This window comes from Strigops habroptila, chromosome Z, assembly GCF_004027225.2.
Source record: "Strigops habroptila isolate Jane chromosome Z, bStrHab1.2.pri, whole genome shotgun sequence".
NCBI lineage: Eukaryota > Metazoa > Chordata > Aves > Psittaciformes > Psittacidae > Strigops > Strigops habroptila.
Window position 1 is genome coordinate 98530242 of NC_044302.2, and position 27210 is coordinate 98557451.

Below are 27210 nucleotides of genomic sequence, written 5' to 3' on the forward strand. Positions count from 1 at the left end.
AAACACAGGAAATTAAGAAGGAACAACATGAGGTGTGAAAATAAGGACTCCTGGCTCCCCTCAGCAGAAAAGTGGAGTAGCTCTAAACAGCTCCAAAAACATATAGTAGGAGTTTATTTGTTCTGTATTGTGGAAATGTATGCATGTAACTTCTGGTTGTCATAGCTAGTTTAAGACAACCTTGTCTAAGTATCTGCAGTGCAGATGAGCTTTCCACATGAGCTAGTTGAATTGGTTCTCAAAAATTCTGTGATTTTTAAGACTGGTTTGGGTTGAAGGGACCTTAAAGCTCATCCAGTTCCAAGACCCTGCCACGGGCAGGGACACCTTCCACTAGAGCAGGTTGCTCCAAGCCCCTGTGTCCAACCTGGCCTTGAACACTGCCAGGGATGGGGCAGCCACAGCTTCTCTGGGAAAAGTCTGTGCCAGCGCCTCAGCACCCTCACAGGGAAGAGCTTCTGCCTCAGAGCTCATCTCAGTCTCCCCTCTGGCAGGTTAAAGCCATTCTAAACTGTACATTCCCTTCTCAAGCTGCCTGCCACAAAAAAAGCTAGGAGAGCAGCACTATGAAAATCTTGAAAAAGCTTCCTCTGACTCTTCCAAATGCATTTTCATTTCTTGCATGTTCTTCTGTGATCAAATTTTGCTTTTAAATGTAAAAAAGGGAATATTTCAAATTACAGAAGCCAAATTTTTGCTCATGGGAGACCCATGAGCAAAACAGAAGCATTACTTCTTAGTTAAATACATGAATGCAATTCTCCTGTTTTCCAAGAAAATCAAAACAAGCCAAAGAGATCCCCATAAGAAAAATGAGATGATATTGCATACTTACATCTTAGATTTATCTTGGAGAAGGCTACTTTGGTGATCAATTTGGAGAATCACATCAAATGGTGTAGAGGTTATGGTATAATGGCTATAGGGTAGTGTAGTGCTATGGCTTGTCAGGAGTCCCACACTTTGTATGTTGTTCTTACAGTTTTTAATCAGCTGAGGCTGCCCAAGGTACAACTTTTGAGTAGAATATTGGTGTGAAGAAAACATGAGAAAATTCTCACTTTTACTAAGGCACCTTCACTTTTAGGCTTGTTGAAATAAACACTTGTGATTATCTCTCATGTACCACAGTCTAACACATTTTTTTCCCACACTGGAACTGGTGTGGAAACATGTTTCTTTTGAATGTGCATGTGTCTCTAAAAGGCATCTAAATATATGGCTTTAAAAACATGTTTTAATTGCTAAGGCAGCACTGAATGATACATGGGGAGAAAGGGTAGAAGTGTTGGAAAAACAAGTTGGAATTGCACTTTTTAATTGGGTTTAAATTAGATATTTTGGGCTTAGATATTTCTTGCAAAATGAAATGGCATTAATCTAGATAAATAGCTGGTGTCAGTGTATCCTTCAGAGGTGAACTTTCCTAAAGCATAGCCAACATCCAGGCAGATGAAATGAAGAATTAAAACATGCAGTAAAGTCCTTCCCTTTGTACATCTCCACATGTAACAGCTGGAGGTAAAGCTAAGTAAATGCTCCAAGGAGGAGGGGGTGAATCTGTCCATAAAGCAAAAGAGATGATAAAACCACTCTTTAATGCCTTCCTTTCATCAAGCCTTTTTTGGGAACAGGGTGTACTGCAGCTGAGGAACCAAGTTTAAAGGAGGACACACACATTTTGGGTAAGATCCAAGAGGAGATCAGGAAGACTAACACTGAGGAATGGTAGGTATGTCTTACAATGAACAGCTTAAAATACTTAGCTTTGAAATGGCGGAATGGGGGATGTAGTTGAGGTACGAAAATATCTACCAAGGGCAAGCAAGGGTCAAGGTATGACACTTTCACATGCTAAGGACAAAGTAGAAAGTGCCGAGCTGAGCTTAGGGTCAGGAGTAAGCCAAGTGTTTGACCCTGAATGCGACAGGGAAACAGGACCACAGGGTGCTCTTCTTCCAACTCCAGATACTCCAGAGGTTAAGAACACATAGACTTGAATACACACAAAACACTACCAAAGAAGCATTACACAGCTTATAGGACTGAGGCTGAGACCAAGTTGCTGCTCTGCTTTTTCTTGCATGGTGGAACAATAAACCTCTTCTCCCTAGCAAGAACAACTTCCATGAATAATGGTTTGTAGTATTCAGACTGAGTAGAAATCAAGGATGAGACATTTAAAAAGCACTGACCTGAGTTAATTCTGTTTCTAACAAGATTACTGAGAGTTTTACCGTTGATTTCAATCAGCCTTGAGTTGAGATATTTCAATTTTAAAAGTATAAAGTTTTCTAATCCTCTCAGTTGTCAGTCGTAAACATTCATAAAAGCTGTCTGGCCAAATTTGCAACAGCCTGAGAAAATAGGAAAGAGACTTGAACTGCTCCATCAGTATATTTCTTTGGTATATTACTGCAGTTAAATTCACTCTCAGCAGTAACTACATTTAAATAGGTAAACAAAGAAGAGGTGAGTTAAAACTGTGAATCAGAATTGCATTAGGAAAGCACATGCAGGATGGAAACAGAAAAGGAAGAGAAAAAGCAGCAGAACAAACAAAAGAAGAGAAGGAAAGCAGAGGAAATTACTTAGACATAGAGGTCTCCTATGTAATTTAAACAGTTCATGTCAAAGAGGTTAAAAAACAAAAAAGCTAATTTTAAACACGGGATCATTACCAATGATTACCAATGGTGGAACTTCGCCATTTGCTCAATTTTCCCTAATGCTATTTCCTTCTAAAATTAGTACATTTCCCCAATGTGTGATGCTGATGATGACATGGAAAGACTTTATAAAATATGCAATAACCAGAAACACTCTTAGTGCAGAGATGCTATGTTCTGCCCAGTCACTGTAAGCAATTTCTCATGAAGGTTTATGGGCATCACTAAGCACAGGACTTACCCCTAACAAGTAAGAGTATGAGCAATGTTGTGCCTCGCGTTACAGAAACTCTGTGAAGTGGGATGTCTTAGCAATAAAGACCTTGAGTTTCAGGTAAATGTCAAAGCAATATTTTGATCGTAATTGGGAATGGTAAATGTTGAATCAGTATGTGGTCAAATAAACACTGGCACAACGTAAGAATAGCAGGAGGGGGTGAAAAAAACCCAGAAAATTAACAAAACAGCAGTAATTCTGAAGGGCTTGTAAAGACCAGCTGTCAAGAAGCAGCAGGAAGCAAAGCAAAAAGCCTGTTGCTGTAATCCAAACAAGAGACAACTCCTGCACAAGCGGAAGTTTTAATAGCAGAGGATGTCAAGCAATTATGAGGCTTTTGAACTGTAAGGCAAGAATGAACAAGTGGATAGATTGCAACACGAAGCTTCATATCCACGCTGCCACCCCACTGAGATCCCGCCTTAGGGATGTCTCATTGCCCTTCTGAAGCATGACGGCAAGGTGACAATTCAGCTCAGACAAGAAGGCAAGGCTTTTAAAAGGGAGCTATTCTACAGCTAATACAGGGGGAAGACCCAAAAGACTTTAAGCTCAGCTGGCAGTCCTGTCTGGGCTTTAACCAGAGAGCAGGCCATGAGTATGCAGCAGAATTTATTCAAGAGAGACCCACGTGCTTGGAAGGTATAAGAGCAGTATGGCGCACGTAGGTGAGTAATGAAGTGATCAACATCTGTGGGTAAACAAGGACTCAGTGGCAACAAGAACATCACACGGGTGGTGCAAGGAGAAGGCATGGAAAAGTACCCCCACCACTCCAGTGCCAACACATTCCCCAGAAACCACCAGCTGATCTCATTTAATCCCAGCCAGCAAGCTATTTCCACTCATCTTTGAAGGTGACAGCTACCACTACCCCCATCCTGCATCTGCCAGAGGAATACTAAAACCAAAAGCAAGCAAAACTAGACAGAAAGTAATGTCATTTTATATCAGTGAAGTTAAGCCAAAATCTGACTCAGCTTGCTGGACTCCCACAGATGGTCAAGCAAGGGGAAGCAGAGGAGTCTTACAGACTCCTTCTCTGGAAGAGTGAAAGGAAGATATAAATGTCCCCAAGAGAAAGGCAAATTACTTAATTTTCTTTCTGAGCTCCATCTCTTATTTGCCTTCACTTGTCCTACTCTTTATTTCTCACAATTCTCATATTCCTTCTTTATGTGCAGTCTTCCTACCAAAACAGCCATTAGGAGGTGACAGCAAGCCCAGCGTTTGTGACTCCTTAAGGAGTTAAACTTAAGGAGTTAAACTTAAGGAGTTTTAACTTAAGTTAAAAGCTAATAGTATACATATTAATTCTGTATATATCATCAATAATGTAATAATCACATTTCTATAGGCCTGGTCATGGTGTTGTACTACACTGTTACATACCACCCAAACACAGGAAACACAGACAGTCCAGGTCATGAATAGGCTCTCTACAGTCAGTGGAAAAATCACTTCCTTTCACTGTATCTCAGTTTCCCCGTTTCATAATTCTCATGCCCTTGAGAGGAGAAACTGAAGACTTCAGTGTTAAATGATCATACTACTCTCTTCGAAAATGGAAAGCAATGCCTCTAGCCTGTTAACAGCTAGGTATTAGAAAGTCAGGTGGTTAATCTTGCTGAAGATCCAGTTCCTTCTTTCTGCGAAATAAGGAAACTATGACTCACCATGTCCACAGGGTGTGTGGAAAATGAAATGAAAACGGTGGTATGCATGACTGACCTGCAGATGAGCATAATTGAAAACACTCACTAAAATGGATCAGAGAATAAGAGGAGGTTGGGTAAGAAAGGGGAATATCAGGAGTCTCCAATGTGACAGGCTACCGTGCACAAGTGAAGACAAGCATAGTGGCCAACAGAGATAACAATCATCTTAGAATCATAGAATGGTTTGTGTTGGAAGGGACCTTAAAGCTCATCCAGTTCCAACCCCCTGCCACGGGCAGGGACACCTTCCACTAGAGCAGGTTGCTCCAAGCCCCTGTGTCCAACCTGGCCTTGAACACTGCCAGGGATGGGGCAGCCACAGCTTCTCTGGGCAACCTGTGCCAGCGCCTCAGCACACTCACAGGGAAGAACTTCTGCTCATCTCAATCTCCCCTCTGGCAGGTTAAAGCCGTTCCCCTCGTCCTGTCCCTAGAGGCACTTGTCCAAAGCCCCTCTCCAGGTTTCCTGGAGCCCCTTTAGGCACTGGAGCTGCTCTGAGGTCTCCCCTTCAGGAGCCTTCTCTTCTCCAGGCTGCCCCAGCCCAGCTCTCTCAGCCTGGCTCCAGAGCAGAGCTGCTCCAGCCCTCACAGCATCTCCGGGGCCTCCTCTGGCCTCACTCCAACAGCTCCACGTCTTTCTTGTGCTGTTGCCCCAGAGCTGGACCAGGACTGCAGGGGGGGGTCTCATGAAAATATGTGGCAGAGAAGGAATGGTATATTCACAGAAAAGGAAGAAATCCAATAATATGAGTCCCATGAGAAGGAAAATATGGATAGAGGATGTGGGAAATGGGCACATCTGATTACACCACACATTTGGCCAGGCAGTATTATACTGGGGACAAGCTTGGCTCTGTGTGTTACATGAAAATGATAGTATTAAAGTGGTGGAGGAGTATATTTTGACTAGCACAAAGAGCAGATTTGGAAACATAGGTGGGAAGCTTCTGGATTCTAACCACTATTATACAGAAAAGGGTTTTGTTTCATGTAGCACTTTTCACATTTGGGTTAAATTTTGAATCAGATATTCACATCCAGCATCTGAAAAACCTGATATAAAACCACTTCCTAAGAAAGATACAACAGACACAACGCCAACACTCAACTGGTCTGCTTAAAACGGGACAAAATGTTGTCAAGGACATCCAGGACACCAAAGGATACCTTTCAAAACAATATAATCTTTAATTTTCTCCTCTGTGGCTGGAAGATAAACATCCAATGAGTAATAGATGATCTGTATCAATTTTATGGAATAATTATTCATGATTAAAATATTATTTGTAATAATTAGGGGCAACTCAATAGCCACAACAGAATGAGCTGGCAGTGAGGCAGATAGTTTTCTTTTCAAGAAAAAATGCCAACCAAGCCAAATATTTTAAGATAGATACCAGCAAATTCTGACATTTGAGATGGCAGCTCACCGCAAAGATACCTGATGCAGCATGGGTACCACAAGCAATCTCACCATAGCATTAGCAATCTGACCAAGCTAATCACTTTGCATCTCACTTTTCCAGAACTGATATGTCCAGTATCAGGTCAAATATCCCTACGCTGCAGTATATTCTTCAGCATACCCACAGTGCCTCATTTGCACTAAGAACTCATGCTGTAGACGATGAACAAAATGCCATTTAGGGCCAATGTGTCTGTACCCAGAATCAGCCACAGGCGTAGGCAATGTTCCCTTTCTCCATGCACAGAAGTGAATGGGTCAATCTCCTTCTATCTCCAAACTGCTGACTGCCCAAGATTTTCAGCTAGGACAGTGAAAAGCCTAGCTTTGGCTGTGTTTGTTCTTATGGAGAATGCCATGAAACTACCAGTGACAGAGACTGCTTTTGAGGTTTTCATCATGAGAGCTAAAGCATAAAAGTAGCTAAATAAAGAGGACGTGGCAGGACAGTGACTATCTGCAGGCCTGATGAAAAAGCAAAATGGATGCAAGCAATGGAGAGTAAGGATGCCTCAAAGAAATGAGAAGTTAAGTCCACAGTTTGCCTGAGGGAGGCATGGACTGCTGAGCAATGAATACACTTGAATTAAAGAACGAGAAATGAAATGAAAAAGCAATCAAGGGTAAAAATGAGGCAGGGCAAAAAGTAAGAAAATGAAAAGCTTTGCACAGCGTTTATGTCCGAAATAAATCCATCAAGTGAAAGATCAGGAAACTCTAATCAGGTCAAAAATAAAAGACCTGATCACCAGGAGGCCGGCAACACTGACCAGGGAGGTCAGTGGTCAAGGATCTGATCACTCATGGGGTTGGGGGTACACAGCTCAAACTAAGAAGAATGGGTTCTGAATTTGGCTTTCTACACACGTAACTGAGATTGAACTTTGTACCTGCCCATACACAGAGAGAGGGGAAACAGCTCATTTTCCAAAAATGATGGCAGGTTGCAAGAGAGATGTTTTTGAAGGAAATATCACAGGGTTTAAACCACTTTGGATGACAAGGCTTTGATTCACAGGTGTTGAATGCTAACGCATTTGCAAAATTCAACCATTACCTTGTCACACAGAGCCAACAGATCTGGGTCAAGTGCAGAAAGCAGAGTTGGCCTAGATGTTCAGCCAAATATTAAGAAGGAGCTGTTTGCATAGACAGAAGTAGGCCTAGATCCCCACACAACAAAGTTGAAGCAAGCTGCCACAGGATATTATGTGAATTAGAATTAGGATTTAATTGTCTCTGTATTAATCAGTGAGCCACATTTTGGCTAGTAAATGGGACACCTGTAATTTACTACTCCAGGTCAAGAAGCTTTTGCAGAGCTCCTACAGTCCAGTAAAGACTCATATAATTCCAGACTGGTTTGGGTTGGAAGGGAGCTTAAAGCTCCTCCAGCTCCAACCCCTGCCACGGGCAGGGACACCTTCCACTAGAGCAGGTTGCTCCAAGCCCCTGTGTCCAGCCTGGCCTTGAACACTGCCAGGGATGGGGCATGAACACGAGAACGCTTCCATGGTTGGAACTGGATGAGCTTTAAGGTCCCTTCCAACCCAAACCATTACTGTGATTTTATGATCTTAACGGCAGAGGTGCAACACAACAATGCTAGAATAAAGCAAATCTAGAAGGAACAGGCACACAAATCCTGCCTGTTTTCTGCATCAGAGCCAGGGAACACAAGAGTAGAAGTAACTTACACTCATGCCCTGGTACTAAAACTTAAGCCACTTGGTGCTTTTTTTTTAAAGCATGTTAATATTATGGATCAGGAAAAAACTCCAAGTAGCAGATGATAAGATTTTGGCTTTGGGACACTTTTCATTATGAAAGTCTTTGTTGCAGCCTGTGATAGAGTTGTGATTGTTTACAATCTTTTGTAAACAATCTTTTGTAAATGTTTACAATTCTTTCAGAGCTTTAATTCAGAGATCACGTACTTGTGAGCTCTCTTTTGCTGTGAGGAGATAGGAGCTTTACATAAAGCAATCAATAGCAGCAATGAGAAAGGGAATGGGATGACCAGAGGGGATGACTTTGCAGGCAGCTGAGTTAATCTATCAGCTCCCTGTTCATTCTGCTGCCTTCATCCCATTGCTGCCTCTCCCCTGAGCTCTCCCCCAGCACAGGCTCCAGTGCTCCTCAGACCTCTCAGAAAGCTGATTTAGTTCCTGGTCTTGGCAAGGTCAGTTAGGCACAATGGGGATGCCAGCACCCTGTGCCCCATCCCCTTGAAATGCTCTTGGGGATACCCTGTAGCAAGTAAAGTATGGCTGGAATCTCAGCTTCTCTAGTCACTTTATGGTGACAGCCATATCCAATAGATACACATACTGGTGTATATAGCTTCAAGGACTTACTGTCTCCTGAAGTTTCCAGTGCTCTTCTCCTCTGAAGAAAAACAACCAAAACCAAGACCTGCTCTGCAGCCCCATCAGGGATTCATGGAAATGACTCATGGGTACGATGGTATTTCGCTGGGATAATATTTCACTCTGGTTAGACATGGAAGGGGCACAGAGATGTGTGTTGAGAAATGATTCACAACGTGACCTTCAGCTTACGCTGCCTGGGAAAGATGCTAAAATGGAAATAGACTTTTAATACTGGAATAGATGGTCCCAAGACATGGCTAACATCTTCACAGGGTGTTATGAACAGGTCAGAGGCGCACACACCAGGTATGGGGCAGGATGGGGCTGTAGTTCCTCAAGAGCCCAGCTCAGTACAAAATACAACTCAGGCCACATGCAGCCTCTGTGCCCACACTGCAGGTCCTGCTGTCACTGGTATAAGATATGATCTTGTCTTATAGCATGGTACAGAGTAAATGATTTCTCAAGCTGTAGTCCAGGTTTATCTTCTGTGAGTTTATTCCTTACTTTCCTACTCGGGGCGGGGGAGGGGGGGGAAGAAAAGCTATCTTTCTTGCATGGGTAAAGAAAAGGGTAAAGATGTCTGAGGACTGATTTAAAACTGTTGAAGAAAATCTGCTCCAGAAATACCAAAATGGTGGTATAAGCTCAAGTTATGAGCAGCTGATGTTAATTATAGGGTACACACACATAAGAGCGATATTTTATTCTCATTTAAAAGATGTAAAGCTTTCAAATAACGCAGGCTGCCTGCATGGGAAGGTTTGCTGTTTCTTGCTGTGTGATTCTTTGAGTTATTGTACATGCCCCCTTTGACAGACCCCAGGGTAATCTCTGTTTAAAGTCTTTAATAGCTTTGAAAATGTGTTCTCCTCACTTGGCTGGAAAAAGAAAAAAAGAAGTTTTAAAGAGGCAGATTCCCTTCTTCAGCTGACTCTCACCCCGTGCAGAAGTCAGGCTGTTAAAAAAACAGTGTTTAGTGAATTCCCTGCCAATAGAATATCAGTATATAACAAAGTATTGCTCGTATACTTTTCCCCTGCCAAAGCAGGCAAAGGACTGTCCTATTGATCTCTTCCATGCTACAGGTTGGGAGATGAAGTACGGACCCTTTCAACATTTTTTACTGTAGAGGCATTTTCCTGATGTAATCCAGGATTATTCCCTGCTGGCCAAACAAAAGCTCACAAAAAAAGGCCAGCCCTCAGCTGAGCATCTGATTCAAAAGGAAATTCAGCTGAAAGCTGAGCACTGGAAAGATGAGTCAATACAAAAGCAAGCGGCAGCTCTGGATTTAAGCAGAAGTCCACAGCATTTAACCTACTTTAGCAGATCAATGCAGCGGATTTTTAATCATCACATTAATTCTAAAATAAAAATAATTACCCCAGAGATCCGTATTAAAGTCCCTTAATTATATGTCATTTCATCATCCTTTTTACTCAGGATCAGGGGCTACAGAGACCAGAGCTTCCCGATGTCACTCTCCAGTTTGTAGTTTAACTCTCCCATTAGGATTTTATCTGGTACTACAGTGATGAGGCACTGGCCTCACTGGGAGCACCCACATCCACCCCACTTGGAAGACAACTGAAAGAGGGATAAGAAAAGATGGGAAAGACTCTGCTTTCTAACGGCATAGTACCAAACAGCAGGGCAAGGAGTGGCAAACTTTATACGGGTGGTGAAAAATATGCGAATACCTAGAAATTCAATCCCTACATTCTCCTCTTCTTCCAGCAATGCCACGAGCTCATTAATAGCTCATTAAGGGGAAAGAGAAGACTTGAGGAGAGGCTGGGCCCCTTATCAGTTTTCACTGAGCAGAGTTTATGTCTTGCAGGATCCCTCTCCTGCCTGCAGTCCTGCCGTCCCCACAGCCAGATTTGGGAGCATGGCAAACACAGGACCACGAGCCTCCATGGCACCCTCCATGGAGAGCTTCAGGTGGGTTTTTATGGCAATAAAACCAGCCTGTTCCCTGCTTGTAAGGACAAGTGCCATGGCACAGCTTACAGCCAAATACAGCTAACTTTTCCACCTTTCTCCCGGAAAAGGGTGGCTTTGCCCACACACCTTATTAGGACCAGTCCCTAGTCTATACTGTCCGCTGCCTGATTTAGGTCAGATTCCCCCTGCCTTGCTGGCCTTTACCTATTTCCATTATGTTCTTGCAGAGAAACAAGCTAACCTTGTGTTAGGCTTAAAAGCATTGTACATTTACTGAAACAGTACTGCTGGGCAATTTTCATGTTTGTCTAAATATACTGGGGGATTTCTTCCCACTGCCTTGGGAAGAGGCCCAGAGGCCTCTTATTGTTGTAGATGTTGGGATGCAAGCAAAGGGTATCATAAAACCAGCAGCACATTGAACCCTAGTGAGTAAATGGCTTTAGGTATAGGCAACACCCCCAAGCTCCAGCTTGGCCAGCGGCACCAAAGCTATAAATATCCCACTTCCCCTCTGCAAGGATGCTTTCCAAAACCACCAGCTCTGCCATGGTCCCTGGAGGTACAAGCTGTAATGTGTCCAAGGAACATCACAGACAGTATCAGCTTCTAACATGGGACTTAACACTGGAGGTTTGTGAAAGGAAAGAGTAATGGTTACAGCTACCCCTGCATGGAGTAGACTGGCAATCAAACTGCCTGGGAATGGTCACTACCATGTACTGCAGGGCATGAGACTGAGAGAGGGGAACAGAAAGTGGAAAAGTACCTTAGTGATAATATTATGGGAACAATGTAGGCTGCTGTGTAAATCACCTTGCTATCATTAATAACTGACAACACAAGACTGCCACGTCCTGCATTTTTATTTCCATGAAAGATGGGAACTACCACTTCCAAGAAGAAAGGAGACAAAGTGCTTTTTTCCCTGCACTGAGCTGGGAGGGGGCAGGGGGGACCTCTTTGAAACTCTTTCATCTGATAAAAGAAGAAGGAAGGAAACAAAGTATTATAAGTTGGAATTAAAAAAAAAAAAATTAGATAAATAGTGTTTTCCATTCAAAGTCACAAAATGTATGCGCATCTCCCTGCTTGAGCACCATTGATGGCAGAGTGCTCAGAACCAGACTGGGAACTGGACATCACCCTTTCTTCATTCCTTGCAGCTCACTGACAACAGGAGAGGCTCCCAGGGCATGAGACACTCGCCACAGGGTGCCTGAGGACAGAGACTGGCCATGGAGGTCACTCACTGGAATAGTTTTAGTTGCATCTTCTCATTATTTTACCTTTTCCATTTTTCATTTCAGTTTATACTTGGGATTTGTCATTGCTCCAATCCTACTGCAGTCATTTTGACTTAGAAAAGCAAGTGTTGGCAGGGCTGCAAGACCTCCAGGACAAACGGAAAAAACTGAGAAAATAAGGCAACTGGTCATAAAGTCATCCTCTCAACACCCAGGAACATCAGTACTATCCTTACCTACCTAACAGGTTCCTGAAGCCCCCAAAGATGAAGATTTTATACCTCCTGGGTAGCCATTTTCTTTAGAAGTTTCCATTCATGGTTAAATTCCTTCCTGCTGCAACTTAAGTCCATGGCTTCTTATCATGTGGTGAGTTTTTACAGAGATGGGTTTAATACCTTTCTCTTCACAGAAATAGTTTGGATATTTTAAGACAATTGTATCCCCCCTCAATTTTCTCTGAGCCAAACAAACAAGTTTTCTACACCTCTGCTCATCCTTGCTCCTTCCAACTGAGTCACATCTTTCTGGAAATAAGGTGCCCAAAAAAGCGTCCCCCAGCCAAGGCTTCACTGCTATGCAAGGCACACAAATTGTTCTGTGGATAACTACAACACTCCTGTCTATACATATTAATATCATGCTTGCTGTTCCCTCCCAGGGAGAAACATTTGCTGATTTGTCAGCATTTTGCCTGCTCTTGGCACAAGGCAAACAAGTACATGAGTTGAAAACCAAACAAGAATCAAACCATTGATCTCTCCTGGCAAAAAGCAGCTCAAAACCAGTAAAAAATTCCACAGCAGCTGCCTACACTACTGAAACCCACTTACCTCAAAGCACGTGAGGAAACATTCCCCTTTATAAAACCATACGAGCCGTAACACCTCAAACTAGATTTAACTAAAATAAACTCTGCATGGGTCAAGGTTAAACACTTGAAGATCCCCACTGGTGTTTGCTGTAAAAAAAGCAGCATCATTTGCAGATCAAAGACTGACGTGCTTTACAGCAAGGCAGTCTCAGCAGTAATTCATGAGAACACAGCAGTGAAAAATAAAGTGCTCCCACTGTTACTTGGAACATTAATATTGCCACTTTGATTTTAGGAATCGTACCCACGTTTGTTTCTAAAGACATTAAAGTTCAGGCAATGAGCATGCTACCTTAACCTCTCAAGCCATTTCAGCTTGAACTTCTACAGGGTGAAAAGCCTCTATGCCAGGGTCTGATAAGGGGCAAACACTCAGGTGGTGAAAGTCAGTCTAGTTTAAGTTAAGTAAGACCTAGACTTTTACAACAGCTGAGGGTTAATACGCAATCTAAGAAACACACAAATCACTATATTCTCCCCAACGCTCCTTCATTAATAATCTAATAGACACTAGGAATGCTGGTTACACCTTCCCAGAGTGACAAGATACTGTCAGCACAACACCCAGGAGTGATTTGAACTGTTATAATGGTGTGGCTGGATCTCTATCTCAGTTCAGTCCGATCGGACAACTTTTCCTATTCCCTGAAATCCCCCCCCTTACCTTTTGAGATAGTTTCTCCCATAGAGGATCTGCTGCAGCAAGGTGACCACGGCAAAGGCGCAGATGAATATGAAGAACAAAGTTCTGTTTCCCAGCAAATCCCTGCTTGACGAAGGGTCAGAGTATCCCATCCTTCTTAAAAGCCACTGAAGCTCTACTGGGTAAAATTCAGTTCATTATCACCTTCATGCCCTTTTTGCTGGGAAGCGGAGGGGAATGCTTGCTGGCTTTTCTGTGAGCAATACAAGGACAAGGTGTCCCATTGTTTAGCCCTGCTACTCCTTCCTTGCCCCTTTTGGATCTTAACTTCAGGACTGTGCGTAATGGCTTGCTTCCATGGTAAAGTTTCCAGGAGATTCAGATGTGGGTAACATCTAAAATCGTCTCTCAGTGCTCTTTCAGCGCAGGCAGCCTGTGCTGTGCAAGAAGCATTCTGTTCCCTCTAAGCCTCTCTTGAAAACCCGCTGCTAGCAATTATCTACTTCAATCCCATTTTCAAATTCCAGATGGGGGAAGCTGCAAATAAACCAGAGAACTGCAGCCAATGGCAAACACAGGGCTCCGGCAACCTGCGTTGGAAGCACATAGTCGTCAGCTCTTCTTTGCTTCTGCTCAGTGATTCCAACGAAATGTGCTCGCAAGGAGACGTGACTGGGGTGTGCTATTATTGAACAGGCATGTAACGATCATGAGGATTTTGTTCAGTCCCCCTGCAAAAGAAACAACAGCAGCAATCTGGTCAGGCTAGCAGGAAAGCTGCAGTTTGTGCAGCAGCGTGCTGTCCGTGCCGTGCCCTCCGTACTGTAGCATTTGCATGCAGAATGCAGTGCCTTTAGTCCTACACCGTTCACTATTTGGGCTCCTGTGTTTCCGCGGGTTATTCCTCCAGAGTAAGCATAAGCAAGGTCACTATGCATCTCTTCAAGGACAGAGATCTCAGTTCCTGCATGCTGATTTATTGGAGGCTCCGAGTAGCCTCACAGCCGCAGAGAGGGAGCCTGCCTCTCAGTGCAGGCTCTGAGAACCATTCATTTAAAGAGACAAATATTCTGATTGTTCCTCCATCAGAAACAGTCCTCTTTTGAAAGGGCAAAGCAACAAGACCTTGTCCACAGCCACCGTAACTCCTCTAAAAATCTCCCCATTGTGAGGAGAGGCTCGATTCAGCTCACAGGGAAATCAATGGGAGTTTTGTTGCTGATTGCACTGGGAGCAAAATCTGGCCCCAACCCCTAGCTTCTTTACAACAAGTTCCAATGAAAGCTTTATCCATGAATGAAACATCCTGGCTAGGAGATTGTTTTGCCCCAATAACAGATGAGAAAAGGATTTTGACAACAAAATGGGGGGGGGAGGGAGAGGAGAGAGGGAGGGAAATCCTTTGTCTAAGAGAATGGGAAGATTTTTGTGTGAATAAATTTTCCAACAGTTAAATCAGCATACGCGAAATGTTGCAGCATGCCAGCAGCCCAGCTTCTGGACTTTGTCTCTGCTGTAATTGGTGCTACATGGGAAGAATCATAGAATCACAGAATCATAGAATGGTTTGGGTTGGAAAGGACCTTAAGATCATCCAGTTCCAATGCCCTGCCATGGGTAGGGATGCCTTACCCTAGACCATGTCGCCCAAAGAGGGCCAAAGGTAACTCTGTGCAACCCTTTCATCACAGTTCCTGAAGCCAGGGCTAGTCCTCGGCATGACTTACACCCATTTAGGCAAGATAAGTAAGGGCTAAAGTAAGCTTTGCCTTACCTAATTTTAGGCAGCAAAAGTAAGAAAAGTGTTTAAGGTAGGAACATGGTCACTCTGAACTCCTGCAGGCAGGAACCCCCGGGGAAGAACAGCCCTTTAGACACCCTTGACTTTAAGGGAAGGTGAAGGTATCCAGCCTCTCATATATCTTTCTTCAGTCCCTTTCAAAGGTCCCACACATGCATTTAGAACGCTGCTAAATGCTTCAATTATCACCTGTGCATACAAAAAGAGTGGTTATCCCTGGTCAGGTCAAAGATTATCCAGCCCAGTGCCTTGTCCCTGACAGTGACTAAAGGGAAAAGTAGAAGAAGAGGGCAAGGACATAGAATCACAGAATGAAAGAATTACAGAATCTTAGAACGACAGAATCATAGAGTCATAAAATGGTTTGGGTTGGAAAGGACCTTAATATCATCCAGTTCTAACCCCTGGGCATGGGCATGGACACCTCACCCTAGACCATGTCACCCAAGGCTCCGTCCAACCTGGCCTTGAACACTGCCAGGGATGGGGCAGCCACAGCTTCTCTGGGCACCCTGTGCCAGCGCCTCAGCACCCTCACAGGGAAGAACTTCTCCCTTACATCTAATCTGAACTTCCCCTGTTTCAGTTTAAACCCATCACCCCTTGTCCTATCGCTACAGTCCCTGAATACTGAAACTTCCTTGGAAACACTCTCTGACCATTCTGTGGTTCAGCATCTTCCTCAACCAGGGAAAGAAACACAACATTTTGGTTAGAAAAATAATAGAGTTGGATGCACTCATTTGTACTGTATTGAGAATAATACATATACCAGGGGACTGCAAATTAAATAGCAGTAGCAGTTTGATTCCCTCCTGTAAAAGCCATCAGCTCTAGGGCCAAATATGTTTCTTTGAACAATCAGTTCATGTAAGCCCATATAATATGAGCTTGCTTCTATATAAGAACTATACCATTTGAATGGATCTAACCACATACCCTTCTCTGTAACAGAAAAAGCAGTATGGCCAACAGAAATCCCAGGCTGGGACCCCACAGGATGCTACACAGGCAGATTTGTATGGAGAAACTGAGATGTGAGGCCAGTAGGGCAGATATGAATTTAAAGGTCCTTAGTACTTTGATTTCTTAGATTTTCACTGATAGCTTTGAAAAATCCTCTCCAATAAATTTGTCTCAGTTGCTCCAGGAGTTATTTTACAATTACAGCAAAGTATTAGAGAGCAGAGTTTGGCTTCTTATGACCTTCTAAGGGTGTGATGCAGTTTTGTAGATTTTAGTATCACATAGGTTTTGGTGAAAATTCAGCCTTTCTTCCTCCATTCCCCTCCATACAAAGTCATTTTTTCTTGAGCTGTCTGTCCTGTAGTGCACGAAACTCATGAGCCTAGCAGCTGCTCTTCCTCCTGGTGTGATGGTCAGCCTGAGCTGCAGTAAACAGCCTGGAAGAAGCATGTACTCTCCATCAGTTTTTGATTTTCTGTGTTCTCCCATCCTTCTCTGCTGTAGCTGAAGATACAGCACCTGAGAGGCCTATGTGTAGGAGAGCTGCAAGCCTAAAGCAAAAAGCAAAGCACAAAGATATATATTATAAGTGGAGAGGTTTTTCTGTGCCAGATCTTGCGCAGACACCGTTCCTCATGTCATATGTAAAACAAATCTGTTTGCTGCCTTCAGCCCAGTCCTACAGAAACACTGCAGAGCTGGAAGTAGAGCAGCTCTGTGCAAGCATAAAGAAAGAGGATGTCTATCAACAGATTTTCAAAGGACACTCAAGGTTGCCTGCAATATTTGTTGTGAGTGAAAATAGTCACACAGTACATGCAGAAGGGCTGAATGAGCAATGCCGGCACTCATTCCCAGGGGCTATTTGATAGTTTAACTTACCAACCACAGGCCACCTGGAAAGCATCATGCCTCTGCAGAGATTTTACAGCCTGCGCTTAAGAAAAGGGCAACAAAAAAGCCTCTCCAGAGTTTGAGAAGGGCTTGGGGAAAAGGACATTACAGTAAGTTGTGTGGCAAACAGATTTGCTGGGCATGACTGGGGCTCAGATGCTGTGTACACTACTGACTGCTTGTCACGTAGGCATTGACCCTGCAACAGGAAATGTAGCTACAATGGCACAGGTAACATACAGGGAGTGCAGGCCACATCACGCTAAACTCCAGTCAGCATCACACCAGAACACAGTAAATAAGATCTCTTTTCCATCATCAGAGGATCAAGTATCACTTAACTCGTATCAGCCACTCAGAACATCTCTTAAGAGATGCTGAAAGAGAGATGGATAATCTGCATGACAGGCACAAGCTCAGAAAGGGTATTCCTATACTGTTTCTTGGAGCGTAGACTGCAGAGGCTAAAGTAAAAGTGGCAAAATGGAACTGCTCACAGCCTATTGTAATATGAAGCTGCCAGAAGCAGTCAGTCTTACGCACTGCTGGCCTTTATTTGTTGTATGTGAGCTGCTTGCTAAATATCATCAGAGATAATCTACCACAAGAAAACTCCTCCAGCTGAGCAGTGAGACTCTGAGTCCTCTAAGACAAACATGAACATGTTTGTCTATGATTCTATGAACATGCTCCAGACAGTCATAGCCTCCAATGGGAGTTCAGTGTTTGCTCTTAAATAAAAATGAAGCAGAATTTAATTTTTCATTTTTTTTTTAATACTGAATCTCAAAAAGAAAGAAATCTTGGCTAACCACCAAGATGCACAAGAAAAGCTGAATTAGCAAAGGGACAAAACCTGTCAGGAGTCAGACTCTGTTTCTCTTGTGCAGGAAACAAGCACATATCTCTGCTGGAAGGACAATATTGCAGCCCTTAATTCTAAGATACAGTTTACGTTTTAATGCAAATGAAACAGGAAACTTAATTTCTGATGGGCAGGTCTGATTAGGAATTTCCTTAAGTACCTTTCACTGAACCTGTCATTTGAATCAGTGTTTGACTGATTATGCACTCTAACTCCATCTGAAAGTAAGGTCATTTAGTGTCTCGGATAGCAGGATCTCTCTGTTGCTTTTTTAAAACACTGAACAATTTAAACTCACAGTATTGTACCGGTTCAGAGTAAAGCAAAATATGCTTCACGTTCCTCTTCAGGATTTTTTCTCTCCCTGCTCAGCCACTCTCCACTCCTCTTCATGTCTGTTATGCAAATTACAGAACTTCACACACAGCATAACAGAATACTACAGGCTGTAAATGGTTTTAGTAGAACACTTTTTACATCTCATTCTTTCCCCTAAATTAAAATCAAATCAAGTCTATTTACAGTTTCTATGATGCTTGTGTCAACTGCTAGATCCTTGATTTTGCAAAGCACTGGCACATAGGTATGTGCCTGAAAGGTTCTGCTGAATATGAAACTCATAAACATATGCTTATCAATATTAATTCTTCTGCAGATATAAAACATGAATTCATTAGCATAATCTAGTGCTTAACACAATGTCTAGTCTCCCCTCACTGCCACACACCCATATGTCTTAAAGTGAAGGAAGCTAAAAGAATTCAGCTAGATGTAAACATTTATTTCCTTCTGAGTTGGACTAAGCCATGAGGAGATGACAACAGCTAACTTGGCACCAGGTCTCCTATCTGTGGTGTTGCCTGAACTGGAGGAAGTGTCCTGAAGATAACATATGGTCTGTACACTGGATACACATTACATCGTCTATTGAATAATGACCATTCTCCTTCCAATTATGGATCACATAGGCAATGGGGGAAGAAATGGCTCAGTGCATAACATATCTCCTTTTTACACTGCTGATACCACCTCTGCCGGAAAAGGAATGGGGTCTTCCTCTGATAGGAATCTCTGATGAAAGACTGCCATGGCTAGAGAGCTGTACATTTACTTCTAACAGTTCCTGATGGCAGAGCTTGCTAAAAAATACAGCAAAATGCAAAACTAAGCTGGGCTTGATGATAGAGACAGCCTTGTTTTCCCAGTGGTGCTTCCAGATTCCTAGAAAACATAGGAAGTTTAATGTGATTGTTATGATCTTGTACAGGCTCACAACAACCTCCAAATGAGAGCAATGGAAGCCCAGTTTCTCTGTAGGGAAAAAGAAACAGGACAAAATTGCTTTTACAGGAGTCATCTGCTAAAAGCATTAGTTTGATTTCCGAGCACTGCATGGAAGCCCCAGATTTAGCACCAAATCAACAGGACTGAGATGTTGGCAGAACCATGTAGGGATCAAAGTGTTTTCACAGCCAACACTTGCTCTCATAACAGGAACGTGATCCTGCTTCTGTCCCACACAATTTGTAACTCCCACCTAGTTCATCAAAACCACACTTAGAGCCTTCTAGTGAAAGCCTGGAAAGTGCTGGACTCGGTGGCACTCACTTCAGGAGTTTAATGGCAGCTGAAAACTTTGATACTTCTTTTTGCTGAAAATTCTCTAACATTATTACCACAATGAACAAGTATTTCTCATGATAAGAATAAGGATCACACATTATCTTATGCTGCCAGTTAATAATTATTTCACGATTTTAACAATGCATTTTTACAGAAAAAAGGAAAAAACAAACCAAACTTAATCTGAGATACTGAAAAAAACTATAATATGGTATATGAAGTTAGATTTAATTCACAGAGACAACAAATCTGATATAGGAATATGTTTTGCTGTGTTAGTGAGTAGTACTAATCAGAATGGGGTAAATATAAAGAAGAAAAATATTCCTCTGAATAATCAGTTAATTAAGTACTTTAAAAATTTTACACTATGCTTAAAATCAAGATGTAGAAGAGACCTATTAGAGAAAACTATTTAGGAAAAGTTACCTTTGCCTTTTTACCACAGTTCTGCATCGATTTTGCATTTGAAGGAATGAAGTATATTCCTCTCGAATTAACCATCAGCTTTAATTCACATCAACTTTCAAGCAGTCCAGACATCCCCCTTTCAAATCATTCTTCATTATGTCCTCCTGCAACATTACCAACTGCGTACTGTAGGCAACAAGTGTTGTCTTGGGTAGACTACCTGTTTACCTGAGTGACTCTTCTAGGCAAAGCCAATATGTTTTCAGAAACATCATGATTTTTTATATAGTCCATGGTGGTCCATGCTTAGCTCAGTGCATGACAAAAATTATAAATTAAAAAAATAATAATAATAATCCAGCTGGTTTCTGCATTCTTCAAAAATCCCCACTCTTCGTGAAATACATTTTATTTCACTCTTCTGGCACTTGGAAGTACTCACTGGAAATCTGAACAACCAACCCTAAAGAAAGAAATCTCTGTCCCTACAGTACTGTAACCAGGCACAACTTTCAGCCTCTCCTGTGATAGTGTGGACTCAGCTTTCAAGCTCTGCACAGTGTCTGGTCTGACCTGCATGTGGTTACAGAGATGGCTATTAATAAAACTGGCGACCCTTTTAAATACCTTCTTCTAGATCTGTGGTCTGCCATGAATTCCTGGGTCATGCTTATCAGTATTAGGGTAGCAGGGACCACTCCTGGAACAGGACTGTTTGACACTGCAACTGGGTGTATACTCACTTGATTGCATTTTTCATTTAAAAACCTAAAATGGGAAGACAGAGTGGTGATTTATCCACAGCCTATTATTAATCTCCAACACATGGAGTTGCAACAGCATCTGGCCTACAGGACCCAGCACTCTACGTGAAAACATTAAGGAAATGCTTTTGAGGAGAGACGTCCCCAGGAGAGCTCTCCTCTGAGGAGAGGGAAGCACACATGGCATTTAGCCAGAGCAGGGGGGTTTTTACAGAACATTCCCATCATCATCACCTTTAATTAAACTTCACTTTCACTCAGCTTTTTTATTTTCTTCCAGGTGTGCCCAGCAGCTCCTATGGAGCTAAGAAGTTTGTGTGGGGGGCTTTTTTCTTGCAGTGTGGGTAGGAAGATATGTGGGAACTGCAATTCAGTCACTTTAAATCACATGAAGATGAAGCTTGAAAGGAAAAAAATAATAATAAATGGTTGAGATTGTCAGGCTCAGTGCAATTCTCAATCAATTAAAGCTTGTTTTAGCATCAGGGCAGTTTATTTTTAAAAAGTTCTCCTGGCACTTTGATGCTTTCATGTTACTGTGCAGCTAAAAAGGTCTTGCTGGGAACAAATTACTCTTGGGAAAGTATTTTCTGAACTGCAGTTTTAGTTTCTGTCAAATGACAATAAGTAAGATTCACATGAGCAAACAGCATCAAGAAAATAGCTAGTGGCAGGGAGAGTAAGGCTTTGGACCTGGGTAAAGGAGGAAAACCAATCTGGAGCTCAAGCACAGTAAAAACATGGTGGTTTGGGCTCAGAATCTACAAATGTATTCTTCAATGTATCTAACTTTCAAATGTTATTCAGTATGTGGGAACATTAATAGCAAAAAGTCACTAATGAAGATGTTCTGTACCAGATAGGTTTTTTTTCATAATCAGTTTAAAATTAAATACTGTGTCCACATTTTGGATCTTCATTTTGTGACATTATCTTGGTTCCCATTTCACAGATGTGACAACACAGGAACAACCAAATCAGTGTTCCTCTTCTGCAGTCCATGCAGCACTTAAGAAAGTGAGCCATGGTGTCAGATTCACAGAGAACGCTTCACAGGTCCAAAAGTTGGATAATTGATGAGGAAAACACTCCCCTGATGTGATAACAAAAATCATTAACTAGTACTGTTGGGATCCTTGCAGTCTGACAGTAGCTGGCAAACAGCAGATATGCTGTTAATTCACTTCTGTTGGATTCAGAGACAAAGTATTTGCTGAAGAAAAGGGGCAATAACTACACTAGATTCTCCATTATTTTTTACTGTGACAAAAACAAAGAGATTATGGAGGATACATGCTATACTGTTGCATACTGTCATTATTAACTGATCAAACTTTTGCTCTAAAGTTTAACAGACAAGGAAATTAAAATAAAAGTGTAAAGGCTGTATGAAGACTGCCCCTTAGCCCTTTTTAATTTACAGCTTTCTATCCTCCACCTTTCTCTTGCTTCTCCTCCTTCTGGCGTGGAGCCACCTCTCACAATACACTGTCCTGGGTAGAATTTTTGCACTTTTCTCAGTTGGAAGAACGCACCACTTCAAATAGAAACCAACAGGGAACTTAAGGCCTTTCAGCACGGCAGGGAACTATGGTACTGTCATCAATTTCCCTGTGACAGCTCATTGCTATCCCCTCACCTTGGACACATACCACTACAGGTTTAGCTTGGGATTCCAAGGAAGCTGTAGTTCATGTCTACACATATAGCATCCATCTGCTTTGGGTGAAGGAAAGACATGCCTTTTTCCTCAGCATTGGTCCTTCCAGTTGATGAAGCAGAGGAATTGGCTAGCACTGCAAAAACCAGTGCTTTCACAATAAACACTGTGCTGTGACACATCATCTTCGTTTAGACAGTCACCAGCTTAACAAGAATACATACTTTTCTTTGGGCCACATACGTGGTAAATCCCTGCAAGCTCTGACAGGCCCTACACAAGAGCACAGCTTGACTTTGGAATGTTAAATACGTATTTGAATTCACCAGCTGCTGCCCGGAACCAGCACAGCACCCTTCCCTAAAATATGCAGGGAAGCCACTAACTCCACATTTCATGTCTGTTGCCCTTCTTTGCAATCCTCACTCTCCCATTAAGGCATGTCTGTGCTCCTGTTAAAAGTATTATCTTCCCAGCAACTAGTGAAAAGGTACAGAGCTACAGAAGAGCTACAGTTCAACAATATCCATCCAAACTGACTCCCAACATGAGCCCCAAGTGTTTCATACCCCATTCATTGTAATAGGTTATTAATATCAAAAGAGATTAAATTAAAAAATCATTAACTATTTTGCTATTTTTGCAGAACTATACAGCCCTTTTTTTAACATAAAACCCTAAACTTCCTTCTAGCAAGCCAAAAGCTGAGTTCATCCTTATCCTCATCCCAGGGGGGAACAACACACCTAACTTAACTAATATTTGCTTGTTAGGAGGAGGTTTGGGCTCAGCTCCATGTTTTAGCAGGCTTCCTGGTGCAGATGAATATCTTTACCTTCCTCAGCATCTCTTCTCTCACTTCTGAACTAGCAATCATAGCATTTCTTGGCCTTGCAGGTGTTATTGCAGGAGTAACAAGGACAACTGTACAAAGATTTCCAAAGGCAAAAAAACCTCTTCTGCCTTTTAACGTACGACTTTGTCATTCTGAGGACTGCAAGAGCACCTGCCTGTACAGAGGATTCAGTTTCCTAAGCACCACCATCCTGAACTACTTGACATGCCCCAGGATATTCTTGTTAAGACAGGGAGACATCATACACAACTCATGAGAACCAGGAAATCTAGGTACTAATAGCACTAAACATAGATGTATGTGCCTATAAATCCTACTAAAACCCTCCATGCAGTTCTTAGCTGAGATCTAGTCAATACACTCCACGGAGACTAACAGTTCGTTTCCTCCTGAAGTAAATTTCTAAGCTATGTCAACTGAGTCACATCCTAAAAATACTTCTCTCTTTCCTGACTATAATGAGAACTTGGGATGACCAGTTCAGTTGCAGGTATCTGCATGGTGGATGCCTAGATGCTGGTGAGAGGGCCAAGTATAAAAAGATCATGAAAACAAGTTGAAGTTAATGTCAAGTAAATAACATAAGGAAGTGAGCTATGAATGTTTTCTTTCCCCTTCATATTTAGTCCACTGAAACAGCCAATATTAATTCCAGTGAAAACTGGCACAGAAACTCACATTTCCAGCAGCCACCTACCACTGAAGGGGGACAAAGACGCAGAATTTCACCTACATTCCTAGTAATATTCTGCTTCTCTTTTTTTCACTCTCAAAGCTATTGTTTATGATCATCAGCAAATGAATCAAATATACTTTCATGCGACTGAAACAACATGTGCCAGTTTTGCTGCTGGTGTTGTGTTCACATGACTAGCACTACCCTTTGTAAACCTTCTTTCCACTTCTACTATTAACCCTCCTTTCACAGTGAAGAGGAAAGCAAGGCAAATCTGGGCGTCGTGATATTTCTTCACCCCCCAGTAACATTCAAAAATGGCCTGGGGTGAGGAGAGGAGGGAGTTACATTTCCAGGCAATAGAAGAAAATCTGATATTTTAAAATATCATTTCTCCTAGAACTGAAAGAACTTAAAAAGCAAGAGAAATGAAATAATTTGAAACTATTAAAAGGAAATGCGCAGTTATATAGCACGTAGCTTTTGGAACTCTCTGACACATGGCAAAGTGCTTACTGAGACACAAAACTCTTTTGATGATGCATGGAAAGGCTAAGAGCATTGACACATTATAGAATCATAGAATCACACAATGGTTTGGGTTGGAAAGGACCTTAAAGCTCACCCAGCTCCAACCCCCTGCCACGGGCAGGGACACCTTCCACTAGAGCAGGTTGCTCCAAGCCCCTGTGTCCAGCCTGGCCTTGAACACTGCCAGGGACGGGGCAGTCACATAGGTTGCGTACTAACACCCCAGAATCGCTATGTAAGCCGCTCAAAATTTCCTCAGCTAGGCTATTGTGCAATCATCTGTCAGGAAGGCGGGAGATGGGAACAGCTTGAGTGACCCGAAGCACTTATTAGTCAAAATTCCCTTATTTTCATGCCCCTCACCAAGGTGCCTGGCTTCCAGGCTCCCCCACAGGGATGGTAGGAAACAGTGATAGGAATATAAAATGAAAAAATATTCATGTTTGCATAATTCAGCCCCTGGATGAAATGTAAGAGTGAAATCAGAGAAGCTAAGGACTGTTAAGAGAATCTGCCCTGGTTTTTAGGTTACATTCATCCTTCAGTCATCTCACTTGACTGCAGACTAAATACCTTCTATGGCAATGACAAATACAGCTTACTGAGGCTACAGTTGCTGGTACACTGCTTTATTTGTCATGAAAACGTCAGGAAAAGCAATTAAAATGCCTGCAAAAGAAATCTTCCCTTGCTGCACCATTTGAAGGTTAGCAAAGAAACCCTCAAACAACAAGCAGCTAACGACTGGGTAAATGCCAGATTTCACTGAGTTGTGCCAGGGATGTATTTGGCCATGTATTTTTCATTTGTACATCCCCCATAAAGTTGACTCATCAAGCAAATTTTGCTTAATCAGAACCTAAGACAGTACATGCTTAAATCAATAGGAGGCAAACTTGATTTCCAAGGGAGGAAGCAGAATCTAAATCATTTCATTATCAATTCAGACATACCTTTTTGTTGTTATTCTCACAGCAAAATCTACTGTGCAAGTGGCTTTAATCTACTGTTACCATTGGTAATAGAGATCCTTAATCCAGCAACTGGTCGAGCACTCACAAGCTCTTTTAAAGCCCTAGGGTAAGCTTAGAGCAATCCTGGGAAGCATCCAACATCATACTAGACTGATATGTAGAACAGCAATTTCAAGCTTTTTTTCCCCCCTTATTTGTTACCATGCTGGATAAAAAAAGGCATTAACTAATTATTTTAATTGCACTTTTTGTAGTATTTCTCATGGGACCTGGACTGCAGCTGCTTCAGTTTTATCCCATCTGGCTGGGGGATGGGAAGCTATTACAGAAATGTGTTTTTCCCAGAGTGAATAGGACTTTTTGCCACAGATGTCCTTTATGGAGGTGGGGAAGCTATTGGAAGCAGCTGTATTGCACATAAATGCTTCCTGCTTTGACACTATCTAATAGACTCCAGCAGGAAAACTTCAGTCAACTTCACAGGATCGAATCCAGCCTAACTTCCACTCCCCAACCCCAATTTTTTGCAGGGAGGAAAACACACAATGGTTACTTTTAAAAGAACAAATACCTCTGTGGGGCTGATGTCTTGAAAAGGTATTTATGGCTTTCCAATAAGAATTTTATTTGTTTCTGAGGGCAAAATATTGCAACTTTTTGGAACAGTCATGATCTTGCAGACGATGAATTATCTGCAAGAAGATTAAGATCACTTATGGAAAAATATGCTGCTAGGAATGAAGGAAAACACCCCCACAGAAACCTGATTAATCAAGTACAATTGGAAGCAAGCATAGAAGAGAGGCTATGTTCTTTAGGAGACATCTTTCAGTGCAAATGAGTTTTTGCTTGGCTTCAAGGGCCATTGCCATGTTTTCCTTGCTCCCATTCGTGTTTCAGCCCTTGTCAAAGGCTCAGTTGATATCTTAAACCCTACATTGTCCTGACTCATTTGCTAGGGCTTCTTTTCCAGATGCTTGGTGACAAGTAAGAGGAAAGATAACTGGGATCTTCATTGGTTCCAACCAGGCTATCACTGCTAAAAACTTGTATTTCCCCCTGAAAATCCTGCTTATGTTAAAGATGAGCTACACTGGTATAACAGGCACTGAGCTGGGTATAAGGCAATGCCAGGAGCTGGTCAGACCCTGTTCTCCAGAGGATCCATGGCAACATAACCTCCTGAACATGCTACCGGGAACCTCTTTGTTCCCAACTCTTTTGGGGTGGGCTAGAGGCTGAAGTTTCCCCCTCACAGGTGGAATTTGATAGCAAGAAGTGGATATGGCTCCTTCTCCATGTCTGAAGTTAGGGAGTTAACTTTTTCCTCCCACTGTGTTATTTTAGCTCCTTTTCTGAACATACAACAGATGTGCCCAGAGCTCTGGAAAAGAGCTTTGGGAAACATTTCTGTTTATTCACTAAACAAATTCTGACAAGTCGAACATCCAAAGTATAACATCTCCCTTCCCCTCTCTGACCTCTGTCAAGGCCTCTTCTCCTCCCCTCACATTTTCTGTGTCCACAGCCTGCTCTGTGCACTGTGTTTCCACTTGCATACTACCCTGGGGTGACAAAGCATCTTTTGGCTCTGGAAGAGACTAAGTCATATCATTCTGGATACAGAAAGGGTTTTCTTCACTTCTCCTATATCTGCACAGTTGCTTAATGAAAGTGCAGCATCTCGTCCAACAGGCCCTAATTAAAAAAAAGGAAAATAAATATCACTTTCTTAAAAATTTCCAACTAGCTGTTCCAGACTACATTATTCTATGGAAACGTTCATGGTGTGCCAAGATAGAATGTTTTTTTAATGGCTGAAGATAACACGAAGCTGCAGTATTACAAGTACTATGGCCTGGACTAAGCTGGTGTTACCAATGCAAAACACAAACCTCAGCTATCTGTCTTTGCTGTTGCACTGCTCCTTCTCTTGCACAGCATTAGTGTTTGCATGGATGCATCCTGATTACCA

General features: G+C 42.3%; 1 protein-coding gene across 3 annotated transcripts in view; it reads right to left on the minus strand.

Moving 5' to 3' along the window:
* The window catches only part of ST8SIA5 (ST8 alpha-N-acetyl-neuraminide alpha-2,8-sialyltransferase 5), a 71665-nt gene that overhangs the window by 32389 nt on the left and 12066 nt on the right, over positions 1–27210 (minus strand). For 2 of the 3 annotated variants that reach the window (XM_030470057.1, XM_030470055.1), the window contains exon 1: positions 13236–14673. In XM_030470057.1, coding sequence (XP_030325917.1) covers positions 13236–13366 — 131 coding nt within the window. In that variant the 5' untranslated portion in view covers positions 13367–14673. Of the gene's footprint in view, positions 1–13235; positions 14674–27210 lie in introns of those variants that run through there. The other variant, XM_030470056.1, reaches the window with a different exon arrangement.